Raw genomic sequence first — 18,795 nt, 5'->3', positions numbered from 1 at the left:
CAGCTATAAAATGTGTTGCAATCTCTTGTGGGACAAAACAGTTGCAGTGCCAGTGTGAACAGACCTGTGTCGATTTGCTGAAGTAGCATTTTTCCTCCTAAACAACAGCCTTCAGTGACATTATCACCATGAGACATCCTGAATTCCATACAAAGAAATCCACACAATGCAAAATGTTGGCATCTACCAGTTCCAGATTTAGAGGTGTGCAATGCAGAGCTCTAACAGAAAGCTAAAAAAGTCACTACTGATAGCCTGAATTTAGACTTATCCAATCAATACCAAACTTTCATTGCCAATCCAGCAATCTGTATTAGGTCAATGTTGTTTACATTACAGAAAATCACTAAGGAATCACTCTTCTTAAAACCTGAAGATATTTCAACTGTTGGTTTTAACTTGAGGATTCATTTTTGAGTTACAGTATTCTTTAGGCACACTGTTTTTAGTTAAAATAGCAACAGTCCTTCTTAACTGTGGTAGAAACAATTCTTGCATTCCAGGAAACTGGTTTGATTAAAAGCAGTGCAGTGACAGCAGATTCTTAAGGAGTGATTATTTAAATATGTGCATGCATATTACAAATAGTCACCACATTAATTCTAACAGAGTACTGTGTGCTGTCTCACTGTTTCTGATCTTCCAAATTCCACATGTAAGAAGCAGCAGGATACACTGGCATTTTGAAATTTTGCTAGAACAAATGTCACTTACAATGTACTAGCACTTGGGCTGTGATATTTAGGTTTCAGAGACCTGGACAGGAAAGGTCTTTCTGGCACAGAGAGGTCTCAGTACCAGCCTAGTATTTCCAAGTCCTTTGCTCTCTCAGAACATACAGAAAAACTTCATTGAATAAAAACTATTTCATGTTTCAAAAATCTTCTGCAGAAATCTAAAGGTGGAAAGTAATAGTTCTGTTATTTTGGAGGAGGGGTAGGTTTTTTAAAATGAAATTTCCACTCCAGACACTGTTACACTGACAAAGGATTCTATAGTCAAAGCTTTACTTTCTTCTAACCTTTGCTCTGTGAGTTCTGGAAAATTCAGATCTCAGTGTTGGTTTGCACATTTTTGACCTCTGCAATAATACTTTGGCACTGCTGGAGGAAAATGCATGATCAGACTAAACTGAAAAGCTAGAGGAAAAAAAGGGACAGAGATTTTGACTGCTTGAAGAATGGTGCAGTGTGCACATGAAAACTTGGGACGGTACACAAAAGCAAACACTGAATAAGGGAGACACGTGGGAAAATGGCTACAGTTGTTGAAACTGCTTCTTCCAAATACACAAATGTACAATTCAGATCAGACATACCGTTTTATTCTAGCTAGCATCTCAGCTATGATTAAAAATGGATGCATTTGGTTAACACATTTGAAAACCTCCACTTTGAATGTGAAGAAGAACCCCATGCCAGGATTTACCAATGCATCATGAAAGATTTTGGATAAATGTGTTTATTAGTAATTCTGGGCACATGATTGGCACCTGTACCTGTACAACAAAAGGAAGTTAAGGTGTGGAGTTTTTTTGCAGAAGAAACAGGAGTGGAACAAAGTCTATTTGTAGCAAGTTATGGAAACAAATTTAAAAGAACCCACTGGGAATACTTAGCAATTTTGAGAGAGAAAAAAGGAAAGAGAACTTGAAAGCATTGAATTAAAAAGACAAGTTGTCTACTCACTTCTTTTTTCTTTTTTCTTAAATTTTCCTTTCTTCTTCCCATGCTCCTTTTCATCATCAGATACTATATCTGGAGGCTCATGTAAGCTGTCATGAGGTGGTGAAGGCTCACCGGTGCGGTACAATCCAGGGAATTTTGTAGGACTGATTTCTTCAGAGCTGGGAGTACGAGCAAGTCCCCCACTGTGCTCTACCCGACGGTGTTCACTGGGGCTGCTCGTGGGAGGCAGGAAGCACTCGGTCATTCTGACACCTGGATATCAAAGTGAAATCTTCTGCTACCTGTCCATCACACCTGTATCAGAAGAAAACAAAAAGAAAACCCACACAATTTTAAGCAACGGGTTTCAGAACACCTTGTTTAGAGCTTTACCCTGAAATCATAAACAGCAATACTTTCTACAATGAGAGTTCCAACTTCAGTCAAGATACAGTAACATAACATCAGGTCTTAAGCTCAGTGTTTGTAGAATTTGGTCACTAATTCTTGAGTCATACTAACATGAGATGTGCCATTTTAGCCATTTCTACTTTATGATATATAAAACATGTATATAAAGTATCTGAATATTTTAACTGTTGAAATAATTCTTATAAAATTCATAGACAGCTTGCATATACTGATTGGTAGTATTTACTACAAATTAGTTTTGCCAACTTTAAATTTTTTTGGCATCAAATAGATTTGCCTGGAAGTTTAGAGAGTTTGTGAGCTCTGCCCTTAAGGCAAAGATCATTTTCTTCTTTCCCAAGCACATTTTATAGATGCAAATAAGAACTTGCCTAGCCTGTTGCAGTAAGGGGGAAAAATAAAATAAATACAGCTAAAGCAAATCTATCTTTTAATTATGCTACTGCAAATTAAAGAAGGTAAAAAAATAGTGATTGTGCTTTTCTGGTATACAACAATTTCCCCTGTGAAGAGGCTGTATCAGGTCATCTGCACCCAGATGCTGGTACATTGTTTACTTGAGAGTTATGGTCAAATAAAAGCTTATACAAAAATTGCTAAAGGAAGCCTATGCATAAATTCTCAGCAGTGGAACTCACAAGCAAAACACTCTTCCTAGCACAAATAAATTTCAGAAATTCCACAGAATGGATACGCTGTATGGGACATCACACCTCTGGAGTCCACTTGGCTAGATTTGGCCCCTTGTGTCTAAATGGTCACAAAGGATACATTCCACAACACTCTTCAGCAGTATCACTCAACTCCTGGGTTTTTATTTACAGACTGGTAGCATACAGATAAAATATGACATGGTATTTCATTCTGCCCATTTAATAATTATAGATGAGCTAAGTGGGTTTTGGGGAGGGCGGTTTGTTCACTTTCTTGGGGGTTGGAATTTTAATTTTTTTTTAATTCTCATCCTTCAGCTCTCTGTATGCAGATGAGAGTGAAATTTTAGAGAATGTATTCAACAGTAGCTCCCTACAGGAGATCACTCACAGTCCTTATGGAAATTACCAGTTACTCAGATCAGAATTTGAATAGGGCACAGTAAGACATAGAATTATGATGAGAAAATATTAGTGAAATCTTTATTTAATACTGTTCATTTCTTATTCTGGCTAAAGCAGAGTCACTGGCTAAAAATTAAAACAATGGGGTATATTTGCAAATGCAACAAATTAAGACTATACTTATGTTTCTTATTTTTTTATTTTACAACTTCAAGAAAGCATTACTTTCCTATATGTATCATTTCCTAGTCCTTTAAATAAGGGAGAAATTCTATGATGCTCAAATTATATCAAGACCTATCAGCATAAGAAAGCTTTTAAGCCTACTAAAAGACCTTTTCCACTTTTGCTAATGGATGTTAATGTTCTACTACCATATAAATCTTTACATTTCCTCTGGCTTTTATCATTTTCTTCTGACAGCAATAAAAGGCAAGACTGAAAGAATCATGGACCTTCTAGGCATTTTGAGAAGGAATATTTCTAACAGACTTGCTCTTCTGCCAACTTCTCCCTCTCCGACTTTTTCTTAGCAGTCTGTTACTGCTTCGGTCCTGCTTCTCTTCTGCAGCAAGTCCCTCCCCTCAAACTGCTTCTCTTCACCTGTGCAGTTCACATTTGTCAGGAGATTCAAGAACTCACTGTGGCTACATGAGGAAGGTCACACTACTCCCCCCATTAACTCTGCTCTGCCTCCAATTACAACAGTTTGCTCTTTTTGAGACGATTCAAGTTGCTAGCTGCTCCAACAGGCTTCTGCTGCTGAGCTGACTTGTGGAAGAGCTCAACAAGCACTAACAATGAAAAGCAGAGAAGTGGCAGAACCACGATGACAGGAGTGCAACCTCTCTCTTTGGGCACCTCTGTTCTGTCATACCACACACACAGCTTCATCTCCCCAGATTTTAATTATTTCTTAGTGTTTATAACTTCAAGTTTTAATTTCTTTACCACCCAGTGTCAGTACTCCCATAGCTCTTGTTGTGACTTACTATTCTATTTCACCCTCAGTGTATCATAGACAATCTGATCTTCATCTGCTTTGGTCTCTGTGACTCAAGCTCAGTTTCCCACTTTCCCCTCATGTTGTTTTTTTATTTGGGCAGCTCTGACTTTCCTGCTGCACACCAATTCCCTGCAGACAAAGGTCTCTCTCTTCTTTCTCTGTTTCTTCTATCTGATTAGTTACCATTTCCCACTTTTTCCTGAATGTTCTCTGCTGCTGTTTTTCTTACCTCATGATTATCTACCTCATCTTTTCACCTTGTCCCCATTGCTCCCACTGGCTTTCAGCCTCTCCCCAGTATCACAAGAAGTTCCTTCTTACCTCCCTGCCAACAGCAGGCTCCTTCACTCCCACCACTTCTCGTTCACTTGACATTTGACTCTTCTTCCACAGGAGCCACAAATGCTGTTACATGACAGCATCAGAGCTTCTCACAGTTCAAGCACCTTCTTAGACCTAGCTACTTTTTTCAGTACTCCCAAAATGGAGTTTCTTGAACCATCTTCCTGCTTACCACTCAGTCAAGCCTTCAGAATAACTGAATGTCAAATAGAAGCCTTCACTGAACATGGGCAGAATTGTGACCTTTCCTCTATTCCCCAAGGAAAGACTATAAGAGATTTTTATAAGAAATTTCTTTATAAGATATTTTAAACATAGAAAGAAGGTACATAATTATCACAAAATCTCCTAGCCATCATGCTATCATCACCTTTCTAGACCATAGACGAAGCACAGGAAAGTGGGTTGGAGAAAGAAAGGAAGATGCCTGCACAGGCAAAATAAAGCAGTTTTTCAAGCCTCATTTTTGAAAATAACTGAACTCTTTCCTAAAAAAATCAGTCTGAGCTGCATATTTAATAAATAAAGATGAAGTTTAGAAAAACTATAGAAAAGGGAAGACAGAGAGACATGACAGCCAGATTTAATAGATCTCACTTTCAACAGTGTATCATCTAAGTGGGCACGAACACATTAAAGAGAGGCACAGTCTGAAAGACCAAATTCACAGCTCTTTCATTCAGTACAGAAGGCTCCATTATTTCTGTTTTGCACTGAGTCTGTACTGTGACTTTGTGCTTTGTAACAAATTGCAACAGCAGAAGCAAATTAGAGCAGGTGACTGCATGCACAGATGTTATTTTGTAAAGCTTCTGGGTGGAATGAAGGATGTGGAATTTTTCTGCAACAAGTATTATGTAAGACCACATCTGAAGCACAGTGGGTGTCCCCTGGTCATTCCATCTGGCCACAAACAGACACCTTCTGAATACCTGGATGTTACACTGAAAATAGCCCCAAGAGATCACCAATCAAAGGATGGAGGCACAGTGAGGACACTCACTCAGCTACCAGTACCTGCTCTATCACAATTATCCAAAAGCAAGAGAGAGCACACAGTACCTCGCTCACCATCATAGACCTTCAGTCCAAAAGATCTGGACGTGCATGAAGGACCTGATTCTTGCAGAAATGAGGCACACCATTTTTGGACAAAAAATACCCTAGTAACAAACACAGCTCCATTTTGGTAAGTAATGAACCATAAGAAGAAAAAATAAAACTATCACTTGTGGGCTAAGTATGTCAAAACACTTCAAAAACCGTGAGTAGTACTCACTCACATAACTGTTGAGACTTTTGAATAAGATGAGAAGATTGAGTTAGAATTTATTTACCAAGACTATACAAGGTCTGTGTCACATCTAAGTTCTGTATCTATTGCATTTTTTACAACATATTGAAAAGATCACTCTTTTCATTTGAATACTTATTAGATGGACTCTGATGTAATTTTGAATTTGACTGCATGGCAGCATTTCAGTCTGTTTCATTTAATAAGCAGTGCCAGGTATAAAATCAGTGCCCTTTCCTTTCTTAATAAGGCAACACAGCCATGAAAGGAGAAGGAATAGGGAAGTACTTCATGTAGACAGGCAAAGCAAGTTTAAAATTTCACAAGTCACGAGTAATCACACAAACACAGCATTAAGTAACTCCCCTGTGAGTCACACACTCTTCATAACTGGCAAAAATTAAAGCCTCAAGAACGGACTTCACAGAATCTTTTTGATAAAAAGAATAAAATACAAATTGTTTAGTGGAATTCAGCTCCTAAACCTCAGATTACTTTACAAGATATGTGATGCCATGAGAATGCTGGAAAAATTATTTCAAAGGAGGGTGTACAGCTGAAGTCACATTGGACCAAGCTGTACATTTTTCAAATAATGCCAGCATCAAATCACCTGTAAAAGCAACAAAACCAGTTTTGGTGTGGTCTCTCATTTACCTGTACATGGATAAAGTCTGCCAGGTACAGCAGCATCCAAAGCATTTCAAGTTCTGCTCTGAGAGTCCGTTCCAGCTCAGGAGTGATATACAAACAGACAAAACTACTCAGCTCTCAACAATCAGTGACCTACAGACCACATCCATATCTGAGTGGGCTCTTGGAGGAGCCAGCTCACAGTTAGAATATGCAGCTCCATCCAGAATACACCCTATAATTGAGGGTATTCCAGCTCTTCAATAATCTAATCAGTAGGGAGCCAGTCTTAAAATAAATAATTAAGTAATACCCTAGACATTTTAGAAATATCAAAAACAAGGTTTCCAATCCCATTATAACAAAGTCTTGCAATTGCATGAAGATAAAATCTCCAGATATGTGGCAGCACATGCTTTCCAGTTTGGTTCACTTCAGGGGAAACACTATTACAGCCCCATGCCTACAAAGTTCTGTAGAGCTCCATCACGATGCAATTCAGAGACTGTTTCCAAGAGACACATTTTGGGATAAACAAAATTTGGATCCCTGGAAGGAGATGGATGGTTGAATGCTTTGCTCCAGGAAAGAGCACACGGAAAACAGATGGACCAGAACTGCCTAGGAAAAGCCCGTCTCATGGAGCTGCCGCCTGTTCTGACTATACCATCACACTCCTGTTTTGCTGTAACATCCTACTTCCCTGGAGAGGCAGACTGTGATCATTTACATCCCACTAACTCTCCAAAGCAAGTAGTCTACAAGAAAAGTCTGGGCACAAATCTTTGTTACCAAAGCCCTATACAGAGGGTACACTAACTATGCCCCACACGTGGCTCATTCCATCCTTCAGGGATATCCCAGCAAGTCCTCCCACCTGTCTTTCCCGAGCTGAATCAACTGCCATGGAAGCAGTTTCAAAGCAGTGCACTACATTATGATCACAACCAAATATATAAAAGGCATTCTTGCAAATAACTGTCCAGCTAACAAGCTGTTTAATTGCTTTGCATGGCAGCTTTTTCAAGTAACAAGCAGAAGGCTGAACTCTGCACCACAAGGCAGACACTGGACCCAGAGCAGCCTTCTGCAGGAGTATCTTGAGTAATTAGCCCCCTGCATTGCAGCTGCTACTGCCCACCCTGAGAAAAATTTCTGATTCTCCAAACTTATTGGCAATGTTCAAACTTCAACTCCACTGTTCAGGATTCTCTGTTTTTACCCCCAGAAAATCCTGCTCTTGGTTCCCATGGTCTTGTCAGCACAAAGTAATCCAACACCTCCAGCAACAGTACTCAAGCCCCGTACATGTTTTAGTCACACTCTTCCCCAAGCTCTCTCCATTTGCTTCCTCATTCTCTTTCCTGCAGTCCAGTTCCTCCACAATCAGGACTGCATGTCGTCTATCTCACGTTTTCCTCACCAAGCAGGTGCTCACAACCTAGATCTGTGCAACCCCAGTTTCACCATTCCTGTTCTCCACACCCAGTGTCTCATCTAACCTCGCCTCTTGGCTGCTCACTGTTTCCCAGGTTTCCCTCACCACCTTCTATTTCTCCCACACTCAGTTCTCATTAAAAATTCTGGAAATTATGGTCCACACATAAGCAAGGCAATCTGGGAGGTCTTCTCCAGCCAAATTTAGGTTTTCCCTCTAAATTAAAAGTAGCACTAAAAAGGTTTGCCTGATTACCAAAATACTCATTAGTACAGAAAAGAGATTTTTTTTTCTTGCTAGTTGAATTCTCAGAAACAGTTTTAAGAATTTGGTTAGTGCTTTAAAAAAAAAAAAAAAAAAAAAAAAAAAAAAGTTAAGTGCCAGCCTCTGAAACAAAACTTTTCAGTCCAAATTAAAATATAGTAGTTTTGGATAAGAGCTGAATTACTAAGAGTTGAATTGAATACTACAACTGTCTTGCTAACATACTGAACCACCCTATACTTCTTAAAACCACCACATTGTGCAACATATATAATAGCCACTAATGCTTAGACTGGCCTTAGAATTATTCCTGGTGTGACAACCCTGCCCCTTCTCTCTTGTCCACCTCTCCAAATTCTCACTTGTACCAGCACTAATGCTTGTAAAACAGAACAGGAAGTTTTACTACTTAACAGAAGGCAGGAAAATACAACAAAAAGTGCAGTTTACTTTCTTAACAATCACTATAAACATATTATCACCACTGGTTTTGTTTGCCCTCATAAGTATATAAGTTTTTTTACAATTCACATTTTGTGGTAAGTCCTTTAAAGAGTTGCCTAGTCCCCAAAGGTATGCAGTAAGTTGTACAATTATGATTTAGCAAATTAATATTGATTGCTATACTTAAATCAGTTCCTGGGCTGGATCTATTTAATGACAAATTCCCTAATCAGAGATTTAAACTACAGCACCGTTCAGTAACACTCCTCTACCTGAATGCAGCCAGCTTGAGAACAGCTGTCAATTTAGTGGAGTCAGGGGAAAAAACCCAAACATCCTAAACCCATGACTGGTTGAGCTGAATGTACTACAAATGCTGTTAAAAAAGCAAGTGCTATTCAGAGTAAAAAATGCAAAATGAAGTAGAAAAAAACCAATGGATTTGGCATAAAATATTTTACAGGAATTTTAAGCATTTCTGCTGTTCTTTCAAGAGCATCTGCAGACTTCCTGTGACAGATCAAACAGATCAAAGAATCTAGGGGTTTTTTTAGTTTTTTTTTTTTTTTTTTTTCCTAGAGATCTGCACACTCAGTTCCAACACCCAGTAAAAAAAAACTAAGCCTATAAAAACTCTAATTTTGGGTTTTGTGGGGTGTTTTTAAGAGTGTCTTAGCTAACACATGCTAAAATACTAGAAATGGCATTTAACAGTGGCAACAAATCTGGGAATGCCCACACCCCAGAAACATGAAATATAATGCACTGGCCTTTCTGTAACAGCAGTAATTCACCTGGCAAATTAAATAGCAGCAGTGGAGATACAGTAAGGCACTTTGAGGCTCCTGCCAGCAGTAAACTGTGGAACTCTTGGGAACACACTCAGCTGCCATGTGCAGGCAGGTGTCACTGCTGCTGCACCACCATTCTCTTTGTACCCGTGCAAATTACAACGAAACCAGGAGCAGTGTGTGCCCCTCTACAAACATCACTTCAATGGTGTTTGCTGGTTTGCCCTTCGAGAGCCACCTCCTGCCACCCTCAAACACAAAGTGCCACAGGGGCAGAGCCTTGCCACACTCAGGCAACTGCATAAACCTGCTTAACACGTAGAGGGAACTGCAGAGCACAGGTGCTGCACAGAAAACTGCATGCTGAATCCAGACAGCGTGGCTTTTTAACCCAGTATTGAGATATCATCTTTAACACTGGATACAGAAAAAAATCAATTAGAAGCAACATGCTTCTTCACTGAATTGGGTGAACTGTGATCATTATTTTATTCATAAAATTTTCAAACAGCATTAACTTTGCAGAAGTCACTTCATAATCCGCTAACTGGGAAGTTGGTACAAACAATCCGGTTTACCTTACCAAAAGCAAAGAATATTCAATTCTATGGCCTTATCATTCCCAGAAAAAAGCAATTTCTGAAAGTGTATGAGTGATACACAAACCTTTAGGGCTTGAACTGTGAAAATTAACTTTCTTATGCCTTACATTGAATTTTTGCCACCATGTATTGAAAACAGATGAAAAGATCTATCAATTACAGGATGTCAGTTGAACTGACAACTCTGTAACATAAGAGGAAGCAAAAAAAAGCTTTGCTTGATCTCTTCATAGTGTGATACATGACACAGATGATCAATTTCATGTATGATTCTTTTCATGTTTAAAACCCTGCATATTCCTGTGCAACAATGGCAAAACATGTTGAGCTTCTAATGAATATTAAATGGAACTATAGTGGTTGAGATACAATCCATTTTACCATAACAGCAAGAAGGAAAAGTAAAAAAATACTTTGATCCAGAAACACTGTTTATATAACAGCTTCTCAGATTATTTTTAGTGATTATTGAAAAACTATGTCTATCAGCTGATTATTCTTAGTGATTAGCTTTTGGTTTAAGAGTCCTGTTTATTATCAAGCTAACATCAATGGCTATTGACCTGGAAATCAGCCTCCACTGGTTGCTTTATTGAGCCCAATTTGAGTAAAATCAAGCACAGACTGGGCTGCACGCAAATGTTTTCCCAACTTAACAATAATGGATTGATGTGTAACATTTCTGTGCTCCCAGCACAGCAGTTCTTAGCACAGCCTTATTGTAGATGCAGTTCTACCCACCAAAATGTTTTTTCTGATGTAGCTTGTTTTATTTTGAGATCTGTTTTGAGACATGCCAACAAAATAATTGTTTTGCTGATCCATGTTATGTCTGCAGCAGGAACCTGCGGGAATAGATGTCAGTGTTTTTCAAACTCATGTTATATGAAAAAGAAAATTTTTATTTTTAGCACGGTATGTTAAGTTTCCTACTACAAGAGTAGGGCTGTACCATCTCTTCTTCCCAGACATATTCCCATTAATGCCAGTGACAATTCATCATCAACACCACATGAAGGATTTAGCCTTTCAGCAAATATCTGAATTTTTAGGGTTTTTTTTCAGTACCATATGTAGATATGGAATTAACAAGTTCTGTTTTCCATGTCTGCCCCAGATTCACTCAATACCCAAGGGGAAAGTCAATTTAAATATTTACAAGCTCAGCAGATTATTAATTATGATTAACATCACCACCTCCAGGGCTCAGATGTTGCAAAATGTCACGAATGTGAACACAGAAAATATTCACAAATACATTCAAGGCAAGGTGTGGCACCACCCACCATGGGGCAGCTGTTGGTCTCTGCAGAGAAAGCAGGAATCTGTCATCCATTAAAATGCCAATTACTGGAACAGCAGAAGGACAAATTCACAGTATTTGACTTGTCTTCTACGCCAATTTACCAAGTCAAACAGCCTTAGAAGAAAGCTTACATGAAACACCAGCCTTCCAGAAAAATGTATAAACATCCTTAAAATTTAAAATTAAATTCACGTATATTTCCTTAAACAGGCTTCATTTAGCTCAGTCTGTAGAATCTACTACAGCAATTTTCAGCAATCCTATGTCTTGAGAATATCACAAAAAAACCCCCACACCTTAAGAAATACATTGATGTTTTCAACTTACTTGCCAAATATAATAAAAATTAATGGAATGATAACAGAAATACAACATTAAAAATACTGTATGCTTCACACATGGAGGAAAAGTTTGGCATTTGATACCACAGGACCAAACAAGTTCTGACTGCCATTCCCAAATCGGTAGTGTTGCCTTGTCTAAACCTAAGTCATGCTGTTTTAATTAAAATTAGAGCAGATAGTTTAATGGCAGCCACAACAACATAAGACCAAAGATGGCCTTTGTCTGATCCCTCCCTCAAAAGAAGATAAACTGCCTCCATCAGTCTAAGGCAATTTTAAGAGTGGTGAAATCCTTCCACATAAGTACTAAAACCCATCAAATGGAATTACCCTGTCGAAATATCCACCAAGAACTGACTGTTCTAATAATGCACACTAACTGCAAACTTCTTTGACATGTATCTTTTAGATGTCTTTGAAGTTTGACTGAAATAACATAAAAAACTTACTTCCTATATATAGCACGACTTACACAGCATAGCAAAAGAAGCCCATAGAAAACTGCACACAAATTTGATCATAGATCAAATAAAATATCATAAAATTACAGCACACAAAATGAGGGACACAGGTAAAACTGATGTGCCTTCTCCACTGCTTTTTGGTGGTGTATACAGGTTCTGGCATATTCAAAGGCACATTTGTGAAAGTCATTGCCAGAAAATTAGTTCTTAATTATCTTTGTCAAGGAAGATGCATTTAAATATACATCCTAGTACATCAGTCACAGTACCAGCAAAGAACTCTACAGGTTCATCACTTCCTCTTTCAGCTGGAAAGATGAAATTTGTTTCCTCCAACAATGATTCAAAACCTGACTGCTTAAAACGCATCTGCTCACCAGCGGTACACAGTGCATGAATTTTGGAGAACTGCAACCCCAAATTTCAGGATGAAAACTCCAGAAACATGACCTCTGAAAGATCTTTGCATCTAGAATTTACAAGTGGTCAGCACAAAGAAAACTTAGAGAATTTGTAAAGATTAAAACATCTAAAGAACAAGGAAAGCTAAAAACTGGACTGAAATAATCCAAGGAGTTTCTGGGTAAATCTGTTCAATCACTTGGCATTTTCCCTTCCAAGCTCTAACATTTTTAGTCCGTTCAATTGATTAAAAATATCCCATAAAATATGAAAAGCTCTTTAGGATATCTTAAAAGAATGGTATCTCCTTTGAAGCCACCACAATTGAAACTTTTAAGAAAAAATGACATTTTTCTGTGAATCCAGTTAAAAAAAAAAATTGTGTTTTGGGTTTTGCACAGATTAGCATTACACTTTTATATACAGCATTTGGTTCACAATATTAAAATCTACTGGAGTAGTACAAATACAGTAAAATATCTGCCAACTTAATTACCTTCTATCAGAAATTACACACTACATTAATACACTCAGTATTAAGTATGCAAAAGCAGTATATTGGATATAGGAAAATAATAACTGAGAATTAAGAACTTCCATAGTATTCATGGTAGAAAACCACTATTACTACCATGAAATGAGAAAGTTTAATTGCTGGCATGTTTAGCACTAAAATTTACTTTTAGCACTCAATTTAAGTCATGCTAATAAAACTCACTGAAAATTTATTTTCACGGCAACATCCAGAAAAATTCTGCACCTGACTGCTGATCCTCATATTTACAAAACACAACTGGGCAGGCTAGAAATGTTAAACTAGCCTCACCACCAGGGTAAGCTAAATGTTAAATGTCACAAAAGCCATTAGAGGATAAACATTAAATCATAGCTTCAAACTCATAGGTGTAACTCCTATTTTCCAAAGTTAGGTATGATTTAAAGAGAAATAAAACCTTTGAAGAATTCTTACTTATTTTTTAATGAGAAAGAGAAGCCACAATTTTTGTCACTGTGATATCCTTTTTTGCACTAGTGTCAAGTTAGCAGAATTATCACCATATATTGTGTTTTCAAAAATCATTCTTAGACCTCTGGTAGTAGAGTTCTATCATCAGTTCCAAGAGCTCCTTTCTGCCAGATGTCTTGTCCTCTAGTAATAGAAAAAGCCCAGAGATCCTACTGAACTGTGAAACAGGAAGCAAACTTCATGAGCTGCCTTCACCTAAATAACAGAAACCTGCAAAAGTTTCATACTAGAGAGGACAAAAATGTACAAAAATACATTTTATCTATACATAACTATAGGAATTGACTCAAGAGCTAGTCACTGCTAAGAAATGTACAAAACAAAGAACATGAAACTAAATTTATATTCCTTAAAATAATTTTCAATTTGGTCCAAACTTGCATTCTGATTTGAAATGTCAAACGTTACCACCCAGCACTCACTCCTCTTTCTTCCTCTCCAGCAACCATCTGGCCGTTCCCACCTCATGCAAACAGTCATCACTCATCCCCTGCTTTTCTTGTGTGCTCCAAGAGACCAGAATAGCCAGCCTAAAAAAGCTCTGCTCCTTGTGGGTGAGAAAGAGAATAAAGATGGCAGAGTGGATACGAGGAATCTGCTCCTACTGTTTGGCAAGCTGACCCTTCCACTGCACTGAAGGGTGGACCTATTCCTATGAAAAAGTATAGCTCCCAGCAGCCAAAACAGGGCACCTCTGCATCTTCACACAGGGTCTGCCCCAGCACTGCACTCCTGTTGGGCTGCAGCTGGCGAGAATCATTAACCATTCCCTGCTGCCTCCAGGGAAGACAGAGCCTGGGTGGAAGCAAGGCAGGGATCACCTACAAGGTCACATCACAAATTAATGTGTAACACTAAGGATCATAATCCCTCTTTTAAAGAAATTTACTTTTTGCATTGACTGCACAAGGTCTGTATTTCTGCCCATCTTCCTAGCACTTAAAACAAAGGGACAGATAGCAAACTATTAACAATTAAGAGCACAGCAGCACAGATGAAGTGACTTGCATTACAGTTAGTATTTTATCAGAATAATTGCATTATTTTATTCTATACTAGTTCCTATTTCTGTTTAAACAATACTAAATTTGCTTATTTAAAATATAACATTTTCTCTACAAATATTTTTTAAACTGGGCTAAATATCACATTACTATTAACACACATTAACAATTCACTATATGTTACATCATTACTGTTTCAGCATCTGGCAAGCAGGTTTCCATTATTATTATAAAATTATGTGTTTAGTAAATAATCAGTTGCTATTTTTTAGTCAGGATCCCGCACCAAGCTGCTTCTGAAAGAAACTAGGACATCTTCATTATCTGTACTTTTCTTCACTTAGTATCACAGGAACTAGACAGGGAAAAAATACCAAATCAGGTTCTCTATTTAAACACACCTTAATTAATTATCAAAGGAAATACTGCTCATAGGTAGTGAACTGATTGCTCTAAACGCTGTGATCTCATGGTTTTTAATTTGCAGATTTCAGTCTCTGATGTATATGTGGAATTCATCATTAGATAAGAAAAAGAGATGCTTTCTGAGCTTATACGTTCCAAATATTTTTGGCCAGATGTACTTAATTCAGGTATTAAGTGGGTTTTTTTTACCTTACTATCCACTGAAGTCACTGTACCTCATATTTATAATTTTCACAAATTCTTCCCTACTAGTTCAAAATTGTCACAGCACTTTCCTGATGAAAACTAAATAAATTTTTTCCTAGTACATTATCCACTAGTAACAGGACAGAATAAACTAGAAACTCCTTGGACATATTTGAGCCAACTTACTGGATCACCACTCCTTACTTGGGTAATACCATATAAATCATTCCCAGCAGCTGCCCCAAGTAAGCAGTCATTTCCCAGTTTTTACTGCAGCCTAAAGAAAAACTGGAAGCAGGAGCACTGGATCCCTGCCGCTATTCAGCTTTGCAGACTTGCTGTTGCTGCCACCATTAAAGTCTGTTTCACTCTACCTCCACACCCTCAACCAAGTTTGAATTCCCTGACGTCAAGTCCAAAAAGTGAGGGATGGTTGGGATGAGAAGGGCAAGTATAGACAGGAAAGGAGTCATACCCTTCCTTTTTCTAAACTCAGCCTGAATCCTTACCCTTCTGGTTTTGGCCATGGTCAGCAGAAGATGTAAACCTTATCTGCACAGCAGTCACCCCTCAACACCACCACCCCTGGGGATGCAGCCTAAGTAAAACTTCCTACTCCATAATGTACTTCCAGCCCAACTGTGGGCCCATTTAATAAATTTTTAACTTTTTTTTTGAGCAACAATTTGAAAACTATGATCCATGAGGCTCTGGGGAACAGCAGGAGGAGTCGATGAAGGATAGTAAACCATGCACATAGCAAACCATGACTAGTTGTAAGGGTAGTGAATCATGCACTGATTCAACATGATCAGACACACTGGTTCAGAGACAAGCTTGGTAGATTATGCTACACTATACTGCTATAAACTGAAGATAAATACCATACTATATTTTGGCCTTTTGAGGCTAGCTACAAGACACCAAAGTAAATTAGCACTTGGTAACACTTATTGCTCAACAGCAGCATCTTCCATATTAGTCTAAAAACTGCCATTAAGAAACAGCACTGTTTACTCAGGAAATATGCAAACCTTTTCTGTAAGAAAATACAGCTATAACTTACTGGGAGGAATGCCTGAAGGGTACAGTGAAGATGAGAAGCCCAAAGAGCTAGATGTAGTGCCTGTGCACATCAGCTTTGCCTCAAGGACATCTGCAGAACCGAGTCATGAAGCTCTGAAGCAGGAGCGCAGTTATTGCAATTCCAGGACAATATATTCCAGTGTAGATGTGCACATACAGAAATGGAAATAATCTGCCCTACAGAAAAAGAACTTTCTTCCCCACATAACTACAATCACACCAGGGATTTCACTGTGAAATCCTTACTTTGGGAATAAAAACCACCAATCCAAACAACAAAATATGCCCTCCTATCCCTGAATATATCTTAACTAAGATAGAACAATGCCAAAGTTGCACGTGGAGTATTAAGATTTGAAGGCAGCTATTCCTATGTTCCATTTCAGATGTGGGAAGACTGAAGAAAACTTATTGTCTTCAAGTTAGAAATGAGATCCCTAGGACAGGGATGTAGAGTTCCCTACTTCGACATAATAGACACTCTATTCTTGATGTAGTTAGCTAGAACATTACAGCAAGGGGGTTAATAAATTTCACACACTTGGAAGTCCTAAATGCCCACAACTACAAAAGTTTGGAAGGGCTTTTTTAAATTCCTATTTATTTCTCTGTAGAAAAGAGCACCCCAAGAGCTTGTCACACTGACTGCATGGATTATACACAGACTGCACCGAAATGAACTGAAGCACAGCACTATTCACCACGAGCTCTATGCAACACCTCAAGTAACATCAAAACCCAAACCCAAGGGACCAAATGTATCTCTCTGCCATTCTCCTGTAAGCTCATTAATAAATTTACATCTATTACCATCCTGTGTCTTATCCAACGGAGCCTTAACATCACCCCTGAAAGCGTGGGTTATGGCAATGCAGAGCACACATGGTAAGAACTTCAAGCTGTTTCCAGATCAAACACTCATTTAAGGACACAATTAGGACTGTCTTCCTGTACTGGAACAAGGGACTTTACAAATCACCCTGGTTTATGCAGCTGGCAAAAAGGCCTGAGCCCGTTTTTTTAAATGATTATTTCCCATCAACAATTATCATTAATCTCAGGAACATCGGGGTGGGAAAAATCCAAACCACACCATTCTCATGAACAGATACTTTTGGTGTGGATTGCTGGCATTTTCTTTATCACTTGCTTGAACATCTGCTAGCACTTAAAAGTAAGATGCATTTGCTCATACATCACCCACTAACACATCCTTGGAAGTGTTCAAGGCCATCCTGGATGGGGCTCTGAGCAGCCTGGTCTGGTGAAAGGTGTCCTGCTCATGGCAGAAGGGTTAGAACTACATGGTCCCTGAGGTCCCTTCCAAACCATTCTACGATGAACACTAACACACACTTTCTAAACAGCATTATCAGGTAGGAAACACGACATCCTCAGAACCTGATAATCACACTAGATGCAGAAAAATTACAATAACATTTTCTGGGTTTTAAGATGAGACCTCTAGGTGAAGGTAAATGAATAAAAATCCCTGAGCTCTCCATCCCCACAAAAAAACCGAAAACCAACCCTTTGACCTTGCAAAGAGCCAACCCACAGCCCAGAGCGAGCTACAGCGAACCCCGCACGATCCAAAGGGAGTGAACGCCTAAGGAAACGGCGCACAAGGTGCCGGTGCCTGTCCCCGTAAGGGCGGAGGGACAACACAGTTCCTAAGTATGGCACACGGGCCGGACAGCGGCCCGAGCGGGGAACGGGGAGGAGGAAAGAACGGAACGGAAAGGAAGGGAGGAAAGAACGGAATGAAAAGGAAGGGAGGAAAGAGGCAAGGAAAGAGGGAGCAGAGGAGAGAGGGAGGAAGGAGGCAGGGAAGGCAGCGCAGAGGGAAGGAGGGCGAGCAGCGACCTGAGGGGAAATGGGCGGAGCCGCCCCGGGCCCCGCCCCTCCCGCTCGAGCAGCCCGCGCCGGCCCCTCCCCCACCCGGCAGCCGCGCGCGCCGCGGGGCGGTGGCGCCTCGCGCCGCCACTTGTGTGCCCCCCCACTCCTTCCTCCGCCCCCGCCCGCCCGAACCCGGAACGGCCCCGCGCCCTCACCGGGGTGTCGGGCCGGGCCGCCCGCTCGCCCCCCGCGCCCCCGCACTGACCGTCGGGGGGTCCCGCTCGCCCGCGCAGCGGCTCCGCCTCGGCCTCACGCGCGGCGGGCACGCCCCGCCTCGCGCCCCATCCCGCCGCCGCCGCCGCCCGGCGCTCGCAGGGACGGGCGGGGAGCGGCGCGAGCTCACGCCACCGCGCACGCGCCGCTGCCTCCCTCCGCGCGCCGCGAGGGCGGGGGAGGTGGGGAGGGCGGGCCCGGTGTCCCCGCGCGCGGAGCACGACGGGAGCTGTAGTTCTCCCCGGGCAACGCTACCGGCAAGGGTACTACATGTCGCTGCCGGCCGCCGCACTACAGCTCCCAGCGGCCAGCGCGCCACCGGGGGGTTGCAGCTCCTCTGCCCCTCATCGCTGTAGAAGCCCCCAGGCCCGCGGGAGCCGAGTCCGGCTGCTGAGGGGACCCCGGCGAGATACGGATGTGAAGTTCCCTCAGCAGCCGCCGAGAGCCGGCCGGCAGTAGGTCCATCG

The 18,795-nt window shown here is 40.4% G+C and overlaps 1 protein-coding gene across 3 annotated transcripts in view; it reads right to left on the bottom strand.

Moving 5' to 3' along the window:
* The window catches only part of RALBP1 (ralA binding protein 1), a 32,617-nt gene extending 14,129 nt beyond the window's left edge, over positions 1 to 18,488 (bottom strand). Inside the window, exons 1-2 of one of the 3 annotated variants that reach the window (XM_056483668.1) lie at positions 18,321 to 18,488; positions 1,689 to 1,982 (exon numbers count right to left, since the gene is read on the bottom strand). In XM_056483668.1, the coding sequence (XP_056339643.1) occupies positions 1,689 to 1,932 (244 nt within the window). In that variant the 5' untranslated portion in view covers positions 1,933 to 1,982; positions 18,321 to 18,488. Of the gene's footprint in view, positions 1 to 1,688; positions 1,983 to 5,576; positions 5,626 to 18,320 lie in introns of those variants that run through there. The other 2 variants (XM_056483669.1, XM_056483670.1) reach the window with 2 other exon arrangements.
* Between the last annotated feature and the right edge of the window lie 307 nt (positions 18,489 to 18,795).

This window comes from Oenanthe melanoleuca, chromosome 2 (assembly GCF_029582105.1).
Source record: "Oenanthe melanoleuca isolate GR-GAL-2019-014 chromosome 2, OMel1.0, whole genome shotgun sequence".
Classification (NCBI taxonomy): Eukaryota; Metazoa; Chordata; class Aves; order Passeriformes; family Muscicapidae; genus Oenanthe; species Oenanthe melanoleuca.
Note: the sequence above shows the minus strand (reverse complement) of the source record. Positions and strands in the feature narration are given on the sequence as shown.